This window comes from Chelonoidis abingdonii, chromosome 4 (assembly GCF_003597395.2).
Source record: "Chelonoidis abingdonii isolate Lonesome George chromosome 4, CheloAbing_2.0, whole genome shotgun sequence".
In the NCBI taxonomy this organism is placed as follows: Eukaryota; Metazoa; Chordata; order Testudines; family Testudinidae; genus Chelonoidis; species Chelonoidis abingdonii.
The window spans coordinates 54,728,482-54,751,280 of NC_133772.1; the positions used below are offsets into that span (position 1 = coordinate 54,728,482).

The 22,799-nt window shown below is 40.6% G+C and overlaps 1 protein-coding gene across 1 annotated transcript in view; it reads right to left on the minus strand.

Annotated features, from left to right (window-relative positions):
- Positions 1–22,799, minus strand: part of DKK3 (dickkopf Wnt signaling pathway inhibitor 3) — a 51,383-nt gene that overhangs the window by 21,487 nt on the left and 7,097 nt on the right. Inside the window, exon 3 of the mRNA XM_032791792.2 lies at positions 22,378–22,461. Within this exon, the coding sequence (XP_032647683.1) occupies positions 22,378–22,461 (84 nt within the window). The remainder of the gene's footprint in view (positions 1–22,377; positions 22,462–22,799) is intronic.

A 22,799-nucleotide genomic window follows, 5' to 3' on the forward strand; every position in this document is an offset into this window, starting at 1 on the left:
AATGTGAGCTGCTTTCTCCATGAGCTTGCTAGTGTTGCCCAAGGTGTTAGCCAAAGGCATTACCACCACCACCAAAAAAAAAAAAAACCCCAAAACACAAGGTTAAAGATTCAACAGCAACAGACATATATCACCAGATTGTGCCTATCCCTAATATGCATGTGAAGGATAGTGAAGATTTGCCAATGGAGCTAGGAAAAGTTTCTGGCTTTTCTCCCCGCCCCCACAAAAAAAAAAAAATGTAGAGGCCCAACACATCACCAATATCTGTTGAATTTGTCAGATTGTTTCAGTCACAAAAAAATTAATTCCAAACTGCTGGGGTTTTCCAAATGAAACACACAGTGAGTTAAAACAATGTACGTTTGTTCCAAAATGTACTTCAATTCCATTAAAGCTTAAGAGTAAAAAAAGTAAAAACCACAAAAAGAAACCTAAAACAAAAAGTGTTGATTTCCCCCACCCCAATCTGCCAGAAAATGGAAAAAGCCAGTTACTAGCACAGCTTTACTTGCCACTTTCCTGCATTCATCTTGGCTTGCGCACAGAAGGGAGTGGAGAGAACAGGAGCTGTGTACTTTCCCCACCATCAACAGGTGGTTGGAGAGCTGGCAGATCTCCATCCCCCCAACTCCAATTGGTTAGCAGAGGTGAGATAGTGCAGGGCAAGAGAGAGCAAGATGGAAACTGCGAGTCCCAGCTCCTTCTCAGGCCTCTTCCTGGGCAGCACAGATTCACACTCTCTTATACTCAGGGCTAGGCACAAAGTCTTAATTGAGGCCATAATGCGAAAATAAAGACACAAAGAAATAAAAAGTGGAGCCTCTAAAAACCAAAGCAGTGTTAAATTACAGCCTTTGAGCACTGTGTAGTTACCAGACTGAGCACAACTGATGCCAGTAACCCACGTTTATAAATACAAGCTGCTGATAGGCCTTTAGCTGTGTCTACACTACAGAATTCTGCTAGGTAGGATCCCTGACTGACAGCTGTGCTGGCTGAAACCCCTACCATAGGCACGATTAGACCGGCAAAGCTGAACTTGTATCAGTATTGCTTGTTTAGTCTGGGCGGCGGGCTGGCTTTGCTATACCACTAAAAAGCACAGCTCTGCTAGTATAGCTGTGTGCAGTAAAGCACTCCTGGTGTAGACATAGCCTTGTTCTGATCTTGCACCAATTTCACATGACTGCAAGGACAGAAGCCGCCCCCACATATTTACAGAACTTCTTGGCCTACTCAAGGTTGCATTAGTGCCAACGAAAGGCACAGCAGTTGTAGTTTTTCAGTATCCTTGTGCTAATCAATGAAATGACATGGAAGGAAGGATAATTTACAGGGGGATGAGAATGTCTTTTCTGTCTATAATGTTTGAGATACATGTCCGTTAAAAATAAAGTAAGCACCTGAATTTCAGAGGCAATCAAAAAAAATCTATAACTATTTGAAATGTACATCTGGGAGGGAATTTCAGACGCATTTTCAAGTCTGCAATACCTATTAGTAACCCCAAGCATTTACATCAGTGGTGGGCAACCTGCAGTCCGCCAGAGTTATCCGCTGGTGGTCCGTGAGACAGTTTGTTTACGCTGACCGTCCGCAGGCACGGCTTCCTGCAGCTCCCAGTGGCACTTTCATCATAAAATCCAACAAACAGCAATAGCTTGGCAGTGTCACTTAAATCACTTGATTCGTCCACTGCAAGAGACATGTATTTGGTGTTTTTTAAATCGGCAAGCGGTGCTGACAGACAATCCTCGTAAATTACCTCCAATCTCTGCACAGCCGTGGAATCAGACAGGGGAACTTGCTTCACATGGTTCACAATATCATTTTTGTTTTTATCTCTGGCAAAAAGCTCCTCCAGGGCTCCAGGATTTCCAACGTGCACTTCTTCACAAGCTCGGCATCTGGGAAAAGCTTTTTCTTTTTTAGCTAGTACCAACCTCATCTAAAAAGAAGTAGTTGTTGCTTTTCCCTGTACAGTTGCTGATGTAAGAATCACATTTCAAACGTGATATGAAGACTTCAGATTTTCAGTTTTGTCACGTCTTGCAATGCTGCCAGGAGGATAGGCTGCATTGAAGCTACTGTGTTTTGATTCAAAGTGGCACCTCATGTTGACGACATTACAGACAGATAGAGTGGTTTGGCTTATTAAGTACAAAGGTTTTGGTTTAAATGAGATGGCATAACAAAAAGAAAATCCTTTGTCCAGTTTGGGTTAAAAGCACAGTTTTCACTGTCGACTTTACAGCATTTACTCCCACTCACATCAATTTTTGTCTCCGTTTCCATCACTAATGAAAAATGGGCAGTGTCCTAGCTCAATCGCAGCTGATGCTATCGTGAGAACTTAAAATCCAGTAAGTAGTGCTTAATTTGTGCCAGGGCTCAGCCCTGGCAAGTCCTGGTACCTTGAGGCTTTTGGAAATTCATAGCTCTGGCACCTCTAGGCTCCTGGCCAAAAGCCATCGTTCTCTGGCTGCCCAGCTCTGAAGGCAGCACTGCTGCCAGCAGCAGTGCAGAAGGTAACAATACACCATACTATGCCACCCTTACTTCTGAGCTGCTGCTGGTGGTGGCGCTGCCTACTGAACTGGATGCCTGGCCAGCAGCCGCTGCTCCCCATCTAGTGTTTAATCTTTTCCAGAGCTTAGCCCCAGCACTTCTTTCATTACAAATTAAAGCATTGCCAGTAAGTTACATACTAAGGATGTCATGGGCAATAATAGGCAGCAGATCACTGTTCATTAATTTAATTATAAACAATTTTTTAAGGTGGTATGCCACACAGGAAGCCTTGGTGGGCCACATTTGACCCATGGGCTGCCTATTGAGTAGCACTGTTCTAGAGTATATCATGTTGTTAATGGTGTGACCGTTGATGCTTGGTAAGTGATATGCATTCTTGTGATTTAGACACTCCAGTGAAAACATTTTGGATTGCGCAGACCTAGCAAAACAAAGGTCTGATTCTAGTTCTGAGCAAAGAATATGTGGCTACTCAGAGCAAATTCTAAGTACAAAAAAATATATGTAGTTTATTTGGAGACCCATGCTTCTTTAGGAGAGTTTACTTGTGTGACTGCCGAGGAGAAAATTTGTTTTGAAAATTGAGAAGCAATTCCTGGTGGAAAGTAATCTGTAGTTTATCCACCAGCAGCACACCAGGAGGTACACAACTCTGAATGGAACTGATTTTTTAAAAGTGAGCCATAGCTCTCCTTCCTGTCTGTAAGCAGAAGGGGTCATGTGATACTGCAGTCTACATTCTCTCTCGTGCTACCTTATTCTAAGGTTAGTGGTTCTCAAATACTTTCATTTTATAGATCACATTTTAAGATACAAAGCCCTGTGTAGGCCACCTCCTCTTCCAAACCCAATCCAACACCACTCCCACAGCAACTTTATTACACCAATGAGCAATCAGACTGTATTAAGGAAACAAGATACCAATCACATAAAATGAATTTGTTTGTGGTTATAGCTTCATTATGTATCTGTGATTTATTTCCTTCCCATACATGAAGGACTATTATTCATTGCCTGCAATCCCTGCTACTGTTATCTTCCAAATCAGTGTGCTGTCTAGTTTTGTCCTCTATGTGTTTGCTATCCCTCCAATGTCTGCATATCTGCTCACTGTTTAAATTTATGTCAACAGAAACAGCTAAAAGATCGACACAAAGTAGTTTTGCCAGGTGAAGTCAGGAGTTAACTCTTGAGTCGAACTGGGTAGAAAAGTGCTGGTAATAATATTAAGGTTACACCTACACTACAAGCTAGAGTGTGATTCATGGCTGGAGCACACGTACTCTTGCAAGCTCTCATCTGAGCTAACATGCAGAAATAGTAGTGTAGCTGTAGTAGCCTGGGCGGCGGCGGCAGCAGCATGGGGGTAGCCCCCCCCGAAGTACGTTCCCCCATGGTTCAGGCAGGGATGGCTAGCCTGCTCTGTGGCTGCCCAGGCTACACTACTATTTTTAGCAAGATACTGGAGCAGTTGATATGGGATTCGATTTAATAAAGAATGAAAGATGAGTAATTAATGCAAATCAACATAGGTTTATGGAAAATAAGTCCTGTCAAACTAACCTGATTTTTTTTATATGATTACAAGTTTGGTTGATAAAGGTAATAGAATTGATGTAATATGCTTAGACTTCTTTAAATGTGTTTGATGTGGTACCATATGACATTGTGAAAAAATAGAATATCAAATTAACATGGCACACATTAAATGGATTAAAGCTAGCTAACTGATAGGTCTTAAAATGTAATTGTAAATTGGGAATCGTCATAGAGTTGGTGTGCAGGGATCAGTTCTTGGCTCTCTCATATTTAAGAGTTTTAATTAGTGATCTGGAAGAAAACATTGAATCATCACTGATAAAGGTTGAAGATGACAGAAAAATTGGGGGAATGGTAAATAATGAAGAGGACAGGTCTCTAATTCAGAGCCATCTGGATTGCATGGTTAATTGGGTGCAAAGAATGTGTGTTTTAATATGGCTAAATGTATACATCTAGGAAGAAAGCATGTAGATTGTACTAACAGGATGGGGGACTCTATCCTGGAAAGGGGTGACAAAGATTTGGAGATCATGTTGGATGATCAGCTGAACATGAGCTCCCATGGTGATGCCGTGGCTGAAAGAGCTAACGCGGCTTGATTAGTCTATAAATATCTACTGGGGAATGGTCTAGCAGAGAGGCATAATGATCCAGTGACTGGAAGCTGAAGCTAGACAAATTCAGACTGGAAATAAGATGCATATGTTTAATGGTGAGAGTAATTAAACATCAGGAACAATTTACCATGGGTCATGGTGGATTCTCCATCCCTGATATTTTTAAATCAAGATTCACTGTTTTTCTAAATGCTATGCTCTAGGAATTGTTTGGAAGAATTTCTACGGCAAGTGTGATACAGGATATCAGACTAGATGATTTTTAAGGTCAGGCTTGACAAAGCCCTGGCTGGGATGATTTAGCTGGGGTTTGGGCCTGCTTTGAGCAGGGAGTTGGACTAGATGACCTCCTGAGGTCCCTTCCAACCCTGATATTCTATGATCACAGTCATTACTTCTGGCCTTGGAATCTATGAACCTGAAAAGTTCATATGTGACCAGCATCTCTCAGGAATGCACAAGCTATTACAAAGTTTAGCTCATTTGTGATAGGCTGATCTTTTGCAAATCATGGAGTATCAGAACAACCAAATGTTTTATTAATCAGCTGCCATTAACTGTATTGCAGCAAACAAAAAACAAAACAACCCAAAACACACCACCACCCCAAAACTTGGCAAGTATTATAAAAAGTGAACATTAGCCATTATGAGTGCCAGGAAGAATTTACATCAAGAAGGTAAGTTGTGAGTTTTGCCTTTGTGTGTGAACCAGCTTCTCCAAAGAGTATGGTAAGTCACCCTTTGAAAACGGTGTACTCCCTATCTGAGACACAAGTGTATATTAGGTTATCTACTACTCTTATGCCGTTCTAAATCAGACCTATTTTGTGCATGCTGTGCTGTTGGAGAGAATGTTGACGCCATCTAAAAAGTTATGGTCTACACTGGAGCATTGTGAGTGGATGGTGTGAGTGTGTGTCTGAAGCTGTTGACTTCAGTAGTATCTTAATGAAGTGATGGAAATGATGCAGAGAAAAGTGAGACTGCAGTTTCCATGGATTCATAGCTCGCTACTGCCCAGAACAAGCAAGCAGATGTAAACAGTGTTGAAACCTGCAGCTGCTTGAGCCTGTCAAAAGTGAAAGCTGGCAAGGTAAAACGGTGCCTTTTGCTGAGAGCTAGGGCAGTCCTTATCGTGCTCTGACTGGAAACCTAGCAACCAAAGGTTAAAGACCATAGCTCATTACCACATATTTTCTTTCCTTGAATAATAGCCTTCAGATTTAATGGAAAATGGATGTAGTAGCAACAGGCATACTGCCACTTAAATAGATATCTATTTGCCAGGAGTGTGAGCCAGTGTAAGTTTGAGCCAGTGTAAAGCTGAAATAACTTTATTTAAAGAAAGTTACATATACTTTATGCCAATGTAAACGAGCAGAATTCAGAGATTTAACAAAGTGACAATTTTCATGTTTTTTTCTTTAGACAGATATTGTCCTCTTAGAGTAATGTAAATCTTCCACCATGTAGTTGGAAACCCAGACACAACTGCATTGTATTAGTGAAAAAGATTAAACTTTCAGAATTTAAGCACATGATAACTGTGGTTGGAATTTACAGGATTCTGATCAATTGAGAAATTAACAGCTCCCAGCTTGTTTGCAGTTTTTTTACCCTGGGCGGAGGCATTCTGTAAACATCCTGTTCAGCTACTTCCCTGATTGTAATTTGTTTGCTTAACCAACTGTGCAAACAAGCACTAGTAAGGAGTAGTGTATACTAGGATGCATTTTGTACCTTTGTCCTGTTTGTCTAATCGTCTCACCCAATGCAAATAGTCAAACACTTTGCACCCTTCTAAAACCATTAGAGTATGTCTACACTGCAGCTGGGTAGACAGACCTGTGCTAGCAGCTCTCAAGCTAGCATGCTAAAAATAGCGATACAGATGTTGCAGCTCTGGCTGCAGCTTGGGCTCTCGAGCCACCCTAATCCCATAAGCTTGCTCCCAGCTGCAGCATAGGCATGCCTTTACAGATCATCTCTGAGCTGAAGGAAGCATAGAAAATTGTGGCAAATACTGTTTCTCAGAGGGCAGCCAGAAAGTATTACTCTCCTTTTAACTGAAAAGATTAGTTTGGAACAGCAGTTTTCTTCCTTTCTTAAACCTCAGTACATTGCATCATGGGCTGAATTTACCCCAACTGAAATTAAAAATACAAAGATTTCTTCATATTAGCTCACCTGCACAAATAACTGATGCACTCAAGGTAGTACAGCCACTGGGTGTACTAACAACACTGTTATTAGCTACAAAGTAGCGTTATCAACACATCCTGTGGCTTCTCAGAGCAGTGGTTTTCACACTTTTTTCCTGGGGACCCAGTTGAAGAAAATTATTGATACCTGTGACCCACTGGAGCTGGGAATAAGGGAGCGGCTCGGGCTGGGGCAGAGGGTTGGGGTGCAGGGATGAGGCCAGGAATGAAAGGTTTAGAGTGTGGGAGGGGGCTCTGGGCTGGGGTAGGGGTGCAGAAGGGGGTCAGGGCTCTGGGCTGAGCCGAGGGGGGTTGGGGTGCAGGATGGGCTCTGGGTTTGGTGAGGTTCAGGGCTGTGGCGGGGGTTGGGGTGTGGGTGAGGGGGTGCAGGCTCTCGGGTGGGGCCAGGGATGAGGGGTTTGCGGTGCAGGAAGACGCTCTGGGTTTGGGAGGGCTCAGGGCTGGAGCAGGGGATTGGGGTTGCGGCATGGGCATACCTCCAGCAGCTCCCAGTCAGTGGTACAGTGGGGGTGCAGAGGCTCTTGCCTAAAGGCATCACCCCCGCTCCCACTGGCTGGGAACCAGCCAATTGGAGTGCAGAGCCCGTGCTCAGGGTAGGGACAGCGCACGGAGCTCCATGGCCCCCCCCGTCTAGAAGCCCAACCTGCTACTGGCTGCTTCCGGGACACAGCGCGGTGCTGGAACAGGTAGGCATTAGCCTGCCTTAGCTGGGCAGCATCACCAATGGGACTTTTAACATCTCAGTTGGTGGCGCTGCCCAGGGCCACTAGGGTCCCTGGGTGCTGAGCAAGGCGCACCAGTGCCTTACGTGCCGTGACCCAGTACTGGGTCACAACCCGAACTTTGAAAAACGCTGTCTTAGTGTAGCATACTGAAACCAAGAGCCAATCAGCAGTGTTTTCTCTGCCAAATCAGCATAACTAAATGAAGTACATGATGGGGAAAAGCTTTACAGCAAAGGAGAACACATCAAATCTATCCTGTGGTTTTGTTTTACAGTGTTGAATCAACCCGGCTCCAGCAAATGGTTATGTGAGGTTTTAGTCAAAACTCAGTGTATTTATGCAATACGTTAATTGGATATGATAAACCAGTAAACGTTTTTAAAACATCATAGGCCACTGAAGTTTTTCTGTATGTGTTCCAACCTCAGGAGGATTTAGCTATGAAATAAAATAAATGGTTCACTTTCTCAGCTTGTGTAAATGGCCATAATGGTATTGACTTCCGTGTAACTACACAGATTCACATCAGCTGAGGATTGGGGTCTGGTAACCTCTCCTTTATTCCAGTTACTGTGGGCCAGATTCTCTGCTGATTTATGCTGGTATATATGAAGAGTAGCTCCACTGAAATAACCAGTGTAACTCTGGTGATACATCAGTGCAGATAAGTAGAGAAGTAGATCCTATGGATCAGATTCACCATTGCTCAGCACTTTGTGTAATCATTTATGCCTCATGTTCTGTACCCATTATGCATAGTGTGGCAAATTGCCGGTATTGTTCTCTGGGTCTCGCGCTCTCTCTTCTCTGGGGTAGGTTCAGGGCAATATTGCTTGCCTCTGAACCAGTTCTTAATCATTCCCCTAGTGTCCTTGGAGGAGGGGAGTGGAGAGGGAGGGACCTGGGCCTGCCCTCTACTCCAGGTCCCAACCCAGGGGCCCTGGGGTTGTGGTGAACCACTTGACTAGCGGTTTCTTCCCCTGGGTTACTTCCCTCTCATACCCGTCAGCTTGTGAAGGGCTTCTCGCCTCTCTTCTATACAAGCCTGGTGCCCCTTACCTAGGGTTTCTGTTGGGCTTCCCAATCCACCGCAGCACTCCTCCAAACCTTCTATTTCCCTCTGGACAAACTCTTCTCTTCTGCAATCTGCACTCTGCTCCAATCCAACCTTTCTCCTTCAACTACCACCCCCTGTCTGACTGAAGCAGGGGTTTATATCCCATGACTGGAGTCAGGTGCTCTAACTGGAGTCAGGTGCTCTAATTGGAGTCAGGTGCTCTAATTGGAGTCAGGTGCTCTAATTGGCCACAGCTGTTCTAGTTAATCTAAAGCAAACCTTCCTCCCTTGGCAGGGAATAAGGCCCCCTGCTAACACTCTTATGCTGCCCTCTGGCCATGCTGTATCACAATAGGTATAAACTACACAAGATACTTGATAATGGTGAATTGAGCCCATATGTTTACCTTTCTTCCCACCTCACCTGAGACATGGCAGAGGTGGGAAGAAAGTTCTGTATTTGGAGTGAGAAATTCACATATTTTTAAATGAAACCTGCTTTGTTCTTCCTCTGACTCCAAGTGTTTTCAACATATCTTTTGCTAACGAGTGTTTGAAATTTCATGGTGACTGAAACACTGCTAGTTATGGTTAGGAATTCTCCCCTACGGAACACACTAGCTATCAGACTGTGTTTTATGCATTTTAGAAGTAAATAGTAAAACTTGTTTTTCCTAGTTTGCAAGAACCTGGATGAAAGTCAGGCAGGGTGGGAGTTTGCAGAATATTGACTAGACAGAGTAATAACTAGCAGAGCCTACACTGTGAATCTGCACCAGTAGAGCACTCCTCTATCTTACCCACCAAAAGCAAGACAGTTTCATGGCATGGAAATGGAATAATCCCCCCTTTATGGAATGCCAGACTCCTCCTCCCCCCCTGACAAAGCAGAACTTCACCAGTTTTGCTGTGTCAAGGCTCTTCCACAGCCATCAACCAGGAAAATGATTTGCCCTCTGTTATTTGTCTTGGACTCTGTACAGTTATAACAATGCGTTTGTTTCTTACCATTTCACTCTCTTATTGCCTTATCTATTTTGCTGGTGGTGTTTTACATGCTGAGTTTGGAAGGGCATTGTGTGTAGACTGGATATTTGGGTGAAATGAAATTTTTCTTCTGCTGTATGGCTTGTTTGGGAAACCTGAATAAACATTTAACTCTAACCATTCCTGATGCTACTGACATTCTTGCGCCCCATGCTCCCAGAAAGAGAGAGTGAGAGATAGGTTAAAGAATCCATGCCACCTCGTGCTGTGATCCTGACAAATCTCACAAGCAAAAACAGTACTGGACTAACCCAGTATTTGGATGGGAGCCTGCAAAGGATCATGTGAAGAAGGAAGAGGTACTGGTGAGTCAGGATAGCATAAGCAATGCCCATATACAATTTTAGAGGTACTGTATTTCAGAAAACGTTAAAAATGCAGTCCTATTGACTACCTGTGGTAATTAGAGCGCATAGTACTTATTGTAAGATTAAGGTACATTTTATAACCCCAGGGTACTGGCTAAAGTTAATCTCTGGTAATTACTTTCTGTCCCAACAAATATTCCCTACACTTTCAATAGGGTGAAGGAGTCTTCATTTCCTAAAATGGTGTAACAGAATGCACTAGCAGTGTGAACTGCTACTGTATTTCACCCCAAAGATGGCTGTAGCTCGGAAGTGACTGAATTTCTAGAAACAGTTTTTGTAAAGTGCTTTGGTATCATGGTTAGCACGGAAGATATTCTGTAAATCAGTGGTGGGCAACCTGCGGCCTGTCAGGGTAATCCGCTCATGGGCTGCAAGGCAGTTTGTTTATATTGACCATCCACAGGTTTAGATCTTCTGTGGCTTAGGTTTCTATAATGGAATTAAGCACAAAAATTCTTTCTTGAAAATTTCACCGATCTGCAGAAAGTAAACTTGCTTTTTAAAGGGGGAATTCCCTCCACGACAAGGGAAGAGAAAAGCTTTGCTTCACTTTTGGCAGTAATACACCCTTCATTAAATACATTTCACTGCATCATTCACTAGACTGGAGAAGCTAATTCACACAGAAAGGGGACTTTGTGATTTCTGGACTCACTAGGCTGACAAGTTTCAGGATAGCCAGAATCTAGCAATCTATCTTTTAATGATGTTCGGACCAACGTACCTCTGCAAATTTGGGTTTTCTATGGTGAATATTATAAAAAAACCATCACCGCAATCGCCTGACAGATAAGCATTTTTACCACTGACCTCCTGCAAACCACTCTTCACAAAGCTTGCCATGGCAGTCTCCCGTTAGAGATTACCACAAACAGAGGTAATAATGTTGATTTATAAAACTTTGTTAAAGATAGAAAACACTAATATTTATATTGCAATCAATGTCTTTCTTTAATCGCAGCTGAAGAAGGTTTGCCCCCCTCCCGCCCCACCTGTCAGCCTTCTACGCAAATGGCCCGCCTTTTGTCATTAAATTCTCAAATAGTCCCATGGGTAGAGCTAATTGAGTATCACTGCTCTATAAAATCCCACTTTCTAGTATTATGGGCTGAACAGAACCACAGTGAAGAATTTTTACCTGTTACTGGTATTTCCTGCATCTTGAGTTCACTAGTCTAGAGGTGACAGGTTGAATACCTTTATCAAGATTGTCTGACAGCAGTAATTAATAAGAATGCTATTTTTTAAAACCCTTTGGACTACTGAATTATCATTCTCCAGACAAAGCTTCCAGACACACAAATGAGAGCACAAGGTTAGACACATACTCAATCAGTATCAATCAACCAAATTACTTTTGAAGGCTGAAACTTGGCACACTTTATATGAAATGACTACATAACGCAATAGGTAGGAAGTTCCGGATTAGTGGACCTGAGCTGAAAAAATTCTCTTACTGCACCCTCTGACTCCACCTGTCCATAACTCGTGTCCAGATAGCAAACTTTCCAGCCATAGAAATAAACAGCAGTCACTAGGAAAGAACCTTCACGACAGTAAGTACTTGGCAACCGGATATCTGAAGAAGCAAGGAAACCCTTTCACTGACAATATACCTTGAAAGTGCAAGAAAAATGCCAAGAACTAGACTCCGAGTACTATTTTGAAGAGAACTCTCCTTAACCTCCCCAGATAGAAGTAATGACCCGTAACATCTATCGAGGACATACAGTCATTCTCAACAGAACGTCTACTAATGAGATATGGAAAGACAGGAGGAAAGGAATATTTTCCAGGCAACTGCACTGAAAAAGAACGTTCTCATGCTCTGAAGCTCTCTGGCACATCCCTGCTGAGAGACTGGCATCTGTTCTACTCTATTTGAATGAAGTGGACTTGCAGCACCAAGATGAATGCTTTAAAAAAAAAAAGTGATTTAAAAATGTACTTGCTAAAAACTATTCTAACTTTTTTGCTGAAATGAACACAAAAAAACCACTAGCACTAGAAAGGAAGAGTATTAAATTAACTTATTACAGAGTGTGAGAGTTTCACAGCTAATCTCCAAGTAAATATCTGAGCAGAGCAAATTCTGTTTTTAATTATTTATGCATCATTTAGTCTAGTTTACTACAGTTAAACAAAGGACAAGCAAGCAGAATGGGGTAATATTTTGACCCTGATACGGTACCAGCAGAGTCCTCGTGACTCAAATTGTTTCCTGTACATGAGCTTTTGTTTTTCCAAAAGTACATACTAAACACTGTGTCCCATGAAAAATAAATAATAAGTTGTTTTGACTTCAGTCAGACTTGGTATAAGTGTATACAAAAAACAATGACTTCACTGACCATGCACTGATTTACACCAGACCTGAATTTGGCCCCTTAAAGGGATGCAAGCTCCTTGGATCCAAACCTGGCATCTATCAATCCTAGCTGAAATCCGAGAAAGGGAATGTTAGTCTGGGAATTTAAATGGCGCCTCTTAACAATGCAGCACCTCCCAGGAGCTAGACTTCAGTGCCAGAACTGGCAAGGAGCCCAGTTCCTGTTCTAGGGACTTGAAACAGTCAGATAATCTGATGGCCTCCATGTGAGAATAATATCAGCTGAGATATTCTGTCAGGGTAGTTTGATGCTTTTTGTGATGCAGAGCCAAAATGAATCACTGTCAGAGGTGAAAGAATTTCCCTTTTGTTCTAACATAGGTTATATTATGCCAAGTGTAAATGGTGCTTAACAGGTGTAAAACAAGACAATGTCCCTGCCCTAAGCAGCTTACAGTCATCTCTAGTGTTATCTGTATACAGAAGTAAGGACACCATCCATACCTACAGGATGGGGGACTCTATCCTCGGAAGCAGTGACTCTGAAAAAGAATTGGGGGCCATGGTGGATAATCAGCTAAACATGAGCTTTCAGTGCAATACTGTGGCTCAAAGAGCTAATGAGATGCTGGGATGCATACACAGGGAAATCTCAGATAGGAATAAAGAAGTTATTTTACCTCTCTATTTGGCACTCTTGGAACTGCTGCTGGAATACTGTGTCCAGTTCTGGTGCTCATAATTCAAGGAAAACCTTGATAAATTGGAGAGGTTGTGAAGAGCCACAAGAATGATTAGGGGATTAGAAAAAATGCCTTACAGTGATAGATTGTGCTCTTTGAATCTATACAACTTAGATAAGAGAAGAACAAGAAAGAATATTAAGGGTTGACTGGTTTAGAGTCTATAAATATCTACATGGTGAACAAATATTTAATAATGAGCTCGTCAATCTAGCAGAGAAAGTTATAACATGATCCAATGGCTGGAAGTTGAAGCGAGACAAATTCACACCGGAAATAACACATACAATTTTAATGGTCAAAGTAATTAACCACTGGATCATTTTACCAAAGGTTGTGGTGAATTCTCCATCACAGACAATTTTAAAATCAAGATCAGATGTTTTTCTAAAAGTTCTATGGCCTGTGTTATACAGGAGGTCAGACTAGGTCATAATGGTTCCTTCTGGCCATGGAATCTATTAATGTTTTGGAGGATGTGAGAAAGGTTAGTAGGGTGAAAAAACAAGAAGAGAAGAGCACTGTGTGTTTATCATTTGATGTTAGAACTCCCTGCCATCTGAGATTTTCCAGAAATTGTTCCCTCCTTCTCTTCTTTCACCCTCTATAAATCACAACCAGCTGTTATATGCATCCACAGAAATCATTTGCCCTGCTATCCTCTTGCTTCCTCTGCATCGGTCACCTTTAAAAAGTTCATTTGTTTGGTTAACATTCTATGGTTGTCTGTATAAATATTTTGTTCAGACTCCCAAAATGGTAACCATACATTGTAAAATCTGCTCGTTTCTGGTATAAGGCTATTCATTTTTCCCCCATGCCTTGTTTCTCCATTCCACTAATGCTAGAGTAACCTGTCCTCTTCCAAAATGTGATGAATGGGTCCTTTGAAAATCAATGTCCTGCTTTGAACTATAACCTAACAGAATCGCCATGGGCTACCTTAAATGTTAGAATTTTTTGAAGGAATATAGTGTCATCTAAGAATATTCCCACCATATGTGCAGAAAGGTTCTTATTTCTACATCCTCTCCAGCATTTGTCTTTAAAAAAACAACCACCAAACAGCACAAAAAGGTAACCACAGTTTGTTTTTTTTAAATCCATACTCTGTCATTTAAATATTTCCCAGAAAATTGGAGCTCTCTTCTGCACTTACCTCCTCAGCAGTTCCTATTTGAAGAAGCTTCTCTGAGTAGGAGGATGGAGAGAGGAAATGTGCCAACGTATTGTGGCAGAAATGTCAAAAGGCCAGTAAATACAAGTTTAAAAGTTGTGGCACTGGGCATGCCACAGAATCAAATAAGCAATGTCTGCTTAAAGGCCAAATTTTCAAAAGCATTACCTTTTACTTCACAGCTGTAAGTTGTCTGCATCCATTATTAAATTGCAAGCAAAAACTTGCAAGCAATTAGACTCAGTGTAATCAATTCTCACAATTTTATCTCGTAACTCATTCTTAAAGTCCCATCTGCTGGAATCAGGCATTTGCATGAGAACTTCAGCTTTCATTTTTTTAAAAAGTAAAAGTAAGTTTCTATCCCTCATTATTGCAGAGAAAAAAAAAAATCTCACAAATGTGAAAGAAGTGCATGCTAAATACTCGCAAACCAGGAGGAAGGTAAAAATAATCCAAATATTTATTATTTCAAAAATCAACTATCAGACTATACTGTAGTCTTGATTTTTTCGGCATGACTCATGGTTTTTGAATGTTTGAGGTTAGCGATACTGCAGATTTGTATCTGCAGTTTATTTGGAGGAGGGCTGTGGGCACAAAATGTGAATGCATGTACTCTCTACGAAGACCTCCATGACTCTAGAATTCAGTTCTTCCCATAGGCTGGATGTGTTATAGACATGGTGCTGTGAGGCCCCACTTTTCCCCCCTGAGGCTTGATCCAAAGTCCAATAACATCAATGGAAAAAACTCCCCATAATTTCAATGGGCTTTGACTTGGCCCATGGGTATACATGGGCTGAGAGATGTTAGGATGCAATTATTATTTTATTATGGCAGTTATTTCATGGGTTTAAGTTGTGGGGCAGCTGATCACTGAGATGAACAGTTCACTGTATTGACTGTAAATTTTGCACTTGCGTAAGGACCGCTAATGAGTAAGATGGATGGATGGATGATTTTTTTTTTTTAAATCAAAATCTATGAACTGCATTTGCAAATAGGGAGGCTGCGTCTCAGCATTCCATAGATTTCCTTCCAAGTATTAACTTCAGCTTTTGTGAAACAATATTCCTAATTTTCCATATTTAGGAGAGAATGAAAATATATTCAAAAGTGTTTAGAATAATGTGATCAGCAAGTTTTAAGTTTGTTTTAATATTATCAAAGCAGAAAGGCTACCAGGAGATCATATCTTTTCTCTTATGAGTCTCCAGACACTCTTATACCAACTTAACAGCATTTCAATAAACCAACAAATGTGTTTCCTAGAATATATTCTCTTCCCTCCCGCCCCAAAACAAAACAAAGAATCCTAGCAAATTTTATTATCTGCCCTTTTCAGCTACCTTTTGGTACCTCACCACCACAATAAAAAAATAAAAATAAAAATTAAAAAAACACCCCAGATAAGCTGCTTGTTTTATTACTAAAAACTGAACAACAGGATGTTACCTCTTTGGATAAAAGAAATTTGGTTACAAAAGAGCATCTATTATCTCTAAAATCTACTATTTAGAAGGCAATCCAGGTCATATCAGAGCCAATTTTCAAAAGTTTTCATTTACCACTACTTGAAGAATATAGGGCTTACACACATATTTTATAAGTCTGTGTTTTTGGGTTACTATTGCTTGATATACCTAGATAAACAGAGACGTTAATTAGAAAGAAGAACTGGCAACAAAACAAAAGGCAACACAGATACAGACACTTCTGAGTATTCGGAAATATAACATGGGAGTTATTCAAATGAATTAGGGCAAACTTTTCAGAGAATTCATTGAGTCTACTCAGTGCAAATAAGGAGTGCAGACCTGAGCTGTAAGATAACCAAGACAGATGTGTTTAAAAAAAACAAACACATCATCTTTTCTTCATTGATGCCCTTCAGTTTGAAAAAGGGAGCTGTTCTATGGTGAAACATGTTCTAATGCTGCTGAGTGAATACTAAAAGTGCAGATACTATCTGGGCAGAGAAGTGGCTAAAAATGGCACTTTATTATTCAAAATATCTGGTCCTATAATTGAGAAGTTGAATCAGATCTTCAACTGGAGTTAAGACATGCATGTTCATCTGGCGCATAATCTCAGGACAGCTGTGGGTTTTGGTGGCCAAATTTCATTCCTGCTCCAACAGGACAGGGGAGCAAGTCCATCTCTCCTGATGAGCTCTTAATTGTAGACTCTTACAGACAAAAATGACTAAGTATTAGCAAAACAATTCTCACGATGTGATTGGCTTTTTACCAGGGATTAATGATCTAGAAATACCTTCTACATGAAAGGTGACAGACATGATGTGATGTACATGAATGTCTTACATTTGAAGTAAGTGTTATGGATGAAAAAGGACCTAAGAGAGCACCCACTCAATCTCCCTGCCAGTGCAAAAGTGTTCCCTAATAACTTATTTTCTACAGTTTGTCCATGCTTGATTTCAAGGATCTAAGCAATGGGACTTCTACCCCTTGCCTTAGGAAATTATTCCTCAGTCTAATAGATCTCACTGGCAGGCTATTTTTCCTACTATGTAGCCTAAATTTTTTCCTTAATTTTATTCCATTACTCCTACAATAGTTCTGTCCCCTTGTATCACCCTAAGTAACTCATATTCCTCTCTGATGTTTACAGCTTTCAAATACTTGTAGACTTATGGTCCTCCATTAAGAGTTCCTTGCCCAAGGTATAGAATTTCCCTCTTTTAATCGTTCCTTAAAAGACAATCCCTCTAAGCCACTGTTCATTTTTGTTGCTCTTTGTTAGCTTTCCTACTGGTCCGGCAATACCTACCTACAGCAGGCAGGCACGCATACAATATAATGGCCAATACACACACACACAACAAATCAATTCCAGCAAATATCTAAGTGGTTTTGTTTCACTAATAGCAACAGTAATGATCTTGGTGCAGGATGTACCATAGTGATTAGTGACCTGAAAAATCTCATCTCCTAGTCTATCACTAATCCCAAGGAAATGCCTTGCACCTTCTCCATGACTGAATCAAGGCCTGCTGCCCTGGAGCTCAGTGAGAGCAGTACTATGCCCTACAAAACTGTTTTAGTCACAATATTAGTGATGATGACTGCACAGCTAGAACAAGACATTAAAGAGAAGTCCCTAGTGTGGCTAAGCACTGCACTGGGACTTGTTACACCCCAGATTTCCCTCCAGCATGGGCTTAATGGATGACTTTGGCAAATCACTTCACCTCTCTGTCTCAGTTTTCCCTCATCTGTAAAATGGGGATAATACTTGCCTGCTTTGTAAAGCATTTTAGGATCTATGGATGAAAAGAGCTAGGCATTTTTATTCTGTCCGTCTTTACTGACTTTCCAAATAGAAGTTAAAAAAAAAGTGTTCCATTTTTTAAAAGGAGGTGGGGGAATAATACCTGAATTGTGCGTTCTACTATGAAAGAGGTTAAAATATCCATTGCTGCTTGTGAGCTATTCTTGAGTGCATAATGGCCAATGTTTGCCTGCACAGTCACTGGATTGCCAGCACTATATCTACCTCATTATTGTACAGAGCTTTTTATAGATTCCATCCTCCTCCAGTATAACACAGGCCATAGAACTTCCCCAAAATAACTCCTAGAACACATCTTTTAGAAAAACATCTAATCTGGATTTTAAAATGGTCAATGATGGAGAATCCAGCATGACTCTTGGTAAATTGTTCCACCGGTTAATTACTCTCACTGTTAAAAAATGTATACCTCATTTCCAGTCTGAATTTGTCTAGCTTCAGGTTCCAGCCACTGGACTGTGCTATCTTTCTCTGCTAGAATGAAAAGTCCACTATTAAATACTTGTTTACCATGTAGACATTTTTAGACTATAATCAAATCACCTATTAACCTTCTCTTTATTTAGTTTAACAGAGTTCTTTTATTCTATAAGGGATGTTTTCTAATCCTTTAATCATTCTTGTGGCTCTTCTCTGAACCCTCTCCAACTGATCAACCTCCTTCTTAACTGTAGCACCAGAATTGACATAGTATATTTAGAGCAGCGGTTCTCAAACTTTTGTACTGGTGACCCCTTTCACATAGCAAGCCTTTGAGTGCAACCTCCCCCTCCCTTAAATATATTAAGTGTTTTTAATTTATAACACCATTATAAATGCTGAAGGCAAAGCAGAGTCTGAGATGGAGGCTGATAGCTTATGACCCCCTGAGGGGTCCCGACCCCCAGTTTGAGAACCCCGATTTAGAGTCAGAGAGATTGCATATAAAAACCATATCTAAATTAAGATATTTACAGTAACATTTTGTATACATGTAGTACAGCATCAAGTATTTATGGCGTTGCATAAGTAACAATAACCCCAATATCTCCTTTGTCAAAATATATAGTTAAAAAAACTGCAAGAAAATGTAACATATAAAGTGCTTGTTAGACAACTTCACTGTAGTTATTACTATCCTTACCCAACTGAAAGAAAATTTCAAAATATGAGCTGGAATAAAGAAAATTTGGCTATTCTGATAATAAAAACAAATGGTCTGAAAACAATTTTGAAAAACTTAAGACACTACTGTACCACCACTTATGTTTCCTTTCTATATGCCATATGGTGACTGTAAAAAGCTTCTTCTCTGAGAGAGACTTAATTGGGGGAAGGAGTCATTAACATGGGGAAAAAATATATCTTTGAAGTTTTCAGCTTTGGGGTTTTAAAATACATTACACTACAAATAGTTCTTTCTTTAAACCCAGATACTTTAAACAAATGTCTAGCAAACTATGTATTAGGAAAAGCAAAGAAAAGAAGTTCAAGTCTATGGTGTGAACTTGCTGGGGAAAATTTAGTAGTAGTTCCAAGAAATACTCCAGACCGACACGTGTCCTTATTAGCAGGAATGCTGCATGATGTACAATCTGGCTATCATTCTACTTTGGTACACAGCTTGCCAGGAAGTTAGAATACAAAATTAGTTTCATTCCCAAGTACTATACTGCACATAAGAGATACACATTAACTCCTTCACTGCTATAAGTACATAACTGTGTTCCACATTTTCTTTTAAGCAAATCTACCTGGTACCCAGATAACACAGTGTTTAAAGCCTTAAATCAGTGGGGTTGGATCTGGCCCTAATCTAGACAGACACTATTCAGCATTAGAATATTATGCCTCTTCTGTTTACCAGCAGACAAGCAGTAGTCACTTACGATCTGCAAGTGAGTGGTTCCCTTAGCATAAAGGGTCCATAAACATAAGCCATTTCAAGAATTCCCATGTTCCTTGCACCCACACTCAGTTTCTCCCTCTGCCAACTTTCAATCACTGCAGGCACCTTCCTCCTCTTTCCCCCAGTTGCTTCTTTCTAGTCTCCTACTTACCCTAGTGATGTCAAAGCTTGTGCCTTCTCTGCTGCCTTGATCCCTTCATCGTTATCTTCAGCTTCACTTCATTAACCCATTACAATTTTCACCCTGACTTATTTCCTCATACAATTGTCAGCATCACTGCTCTCCCAGCCCCATGGTATTCAGCCTTGTTTCCCCTCTGTCCCCTCAGCCATACCACCACCTCCAAGAAGCCTGGCTTACCCTCACTACTGCAACTTCAGCTACTTCAAGCTGGTGCTTTACAGTGCTGCAGGACTGCAAATTGGTTGGTGCAAGTATGACACTTTGTTATGTCTCCCTTAGCAGTATATCAAGACCCAGTGGGGTGATCTTCCAGTGTGGAATGAAGAACAGACTTATAAGCCAGAGACCCAGGGAAGTGTTGGTTTGTCTGCAAGCAGCTGTAGCACTGGTTAAAAAAAGGGTTCTCCCCATGAAAGATGGCAGCCCAGAAAAAAGAAACTGATTACTGATAGCAAAGCAGTAGCAGTGCACTGTTATTCCAGTCCATAGTGCCCCATGCCAGCATGCCTTAATGTGTCCCTGGTGATTGCCTCTGGAGTTTAAACTGATTCCAGTTCTGAGGGTGATCTATGCAATGTAAACATCCCCTCCTAGGGACTGGACTGAGACAATCAATTCATTTTGGCTAGGACACCAAAGAGCTGCCACGCAAAAGTTATTTTCCAATCATACGAACACAGACCAGACCAAAGGTTCTAAACTACAAATAGAAGGTACTTTATACAGTTATCAGTGTCCTGGATAAATTGTAAATATTCATGCAAGATAAACTTATTACTGTTTCAATAATTAATATTTTATTATATTTGCTAGCAGCAAGACTTCTCAAACGTACATGGCTATTGAGAAATCCCCTTTCATCTCTATTTTAATAAAGCTGGTGGAGAAATTTTCATGCTGATGCTAACAGAACAAGTTTAATTAGAGTTCAGTAATAGGATAAAGGGCAGTAAACCACAAAGGAGTATTATTATTCCACATAGGCTCCCTGAGCAGGACTGACCCAGCAGCTTGTTCCAAGAAAGAAGCAAAATAAACGTGAAAGATGTGATAACATAAGACAGGCGCCAGGAGGGGCGAAGAGAGACAAATTGCAGCAATATCAGAAGCCAGAAAGCTGTTGTAACCTACGCACAGTAAGTGGAAGATTTATGAAAAGCAAGGTAAATTTTAGCTCTGCAACCATTTCAGTGTTTGACTATCATTGGTATTCTTTGATTACCTGACAAAGTACTTCTTTGATCTAAAACTGCAAATTTTCAACAAAGTTAAATTTTGGAACCATGTGATAAATTACATATTTTGCACCACTGACCGTCTCACCTGCACGCTATCCATTAAATCCAACAGGATTCCTGATGGTGGTAAAAATAAACATGTGCATAAATGCTTGAAGGAATGAGACCTGATTGCTCTCTACCAGGTTTATTCCTTACTTTTCACCCCACTGACCAGCTTCAAACAACCATCTTCTTAAAAAATAAAGCCACAAAATTATCTCTCTCCCCAAAATATGGAAATTCCATTTTCCCAATCTCTGGTATTACACTAGCTTGAAGTACAGAATGAGCAATATTCTGCATCACTGCCTGAAAAAAACTAGTTTTGTTTGTTTGTTTTTATATTTAACTATCAAATTTCTCTGGGCATCTCTGAACAAGAGATTTGAAAAATAGAAGATGGCTATAAATAGTACCAATAACTTTTTCTAAAACTTTCTAAAGATGTTTTCTGTAAAATATGAGGCACAGACAGAACACCTATGGAGCGGAGTGACACCAAGGAAATATTAGCTCTCATTGGAATGATCTGCATAATCAGGATGTGGCAATACCCCCATCTCAGCTCATACCAACAAAACCTTTATACCCACCATCATGCCAGCCCACAAGATCAGAATTCTTCTTCCCCATTATGCTACACTTCAAACCTTGTGGTGCTAAGTACCAGAAGGTTGTGAGGAACAGAAGATACTGGAGTTCAGGCAGTGGACTATAATTTAATTTCCTTAGCCATTGGCCTGCCTGATAGCGTTGCTCTGATATCTGGCTGAATGACATCATGCAGCAGCCAAAGAACACAGTGAAGAAACCACCTACTCTGATGTTCTCTGTACCCCCCAGATGGCTGACCTTCAGCAGTGAAGAACGCATACGTCAGATTCTTTTGTGCAGTAATTAGTTATGAAAGAGGTGCCAGGGCTGAAGCAACTTTTTTTACATTCATAACTGATGCAGCAAGCCCAGAGGTCCCAGGGCTATCAACCGCCAAGGCTCAGCCCTGGCACAAGTTAAGCACTGCTTTTGGGCTTTCTCAGGCAAAACTCCCATAAGACTTCAGTATGAGTTTGCATGAATGAAGATAGCAAGTTAGTTTGTAAGGTTCTCTGGGATCCTTCAGTAAGAAGGGAACTATACCAAAAAAGTGTCAATCTGACACTGGCAATTTCTGGTAGTTAAAAAGTATTTTGAAATATTACTTTTTGTGTAAATCAAGTGGTTTGTTTTTAATATTTAAAAGTTCTGCTGGGCTGAGCTGTAAACGGAACTGCTTTATTCTAGATGATAAGCAAAAACATTGACTTTAATTTTAAAAGAAAAAAAGGGTAGTCTTCACTCACATGATTCCTCTTGCTTTCTCCATCTTTTATAGATGTAATAAAAGTCTCAGAATAGATTGTTGATCCAGTTTTGTTATCTGTAACCTAATATGGCAAAACAGGAACAATAAATTAGATGAATATGAATGCAATTTTAGTCCTCTGTTACTGTTTAGGACAGTATTACTTTAACGTTAATCCTATTTATTTTTCATTTCCTGCCTTGCAATAGTGACTGCAGCTGGTAAAAGTCGGTAATGAATCCCACTATTACTATGACATTCTGAAAAAGAAAGAAGCTAATCAATCAAGTATTGGGCAGCGATCACTTTTACATTCCACAGTAAGTATCATATCTGTATTCCATATTCTCCAGGCATTACTATGCAGTGAGAAAAGTCACTACAGCAATGGAACAAAACAAACCATTTTGCCACATTAAC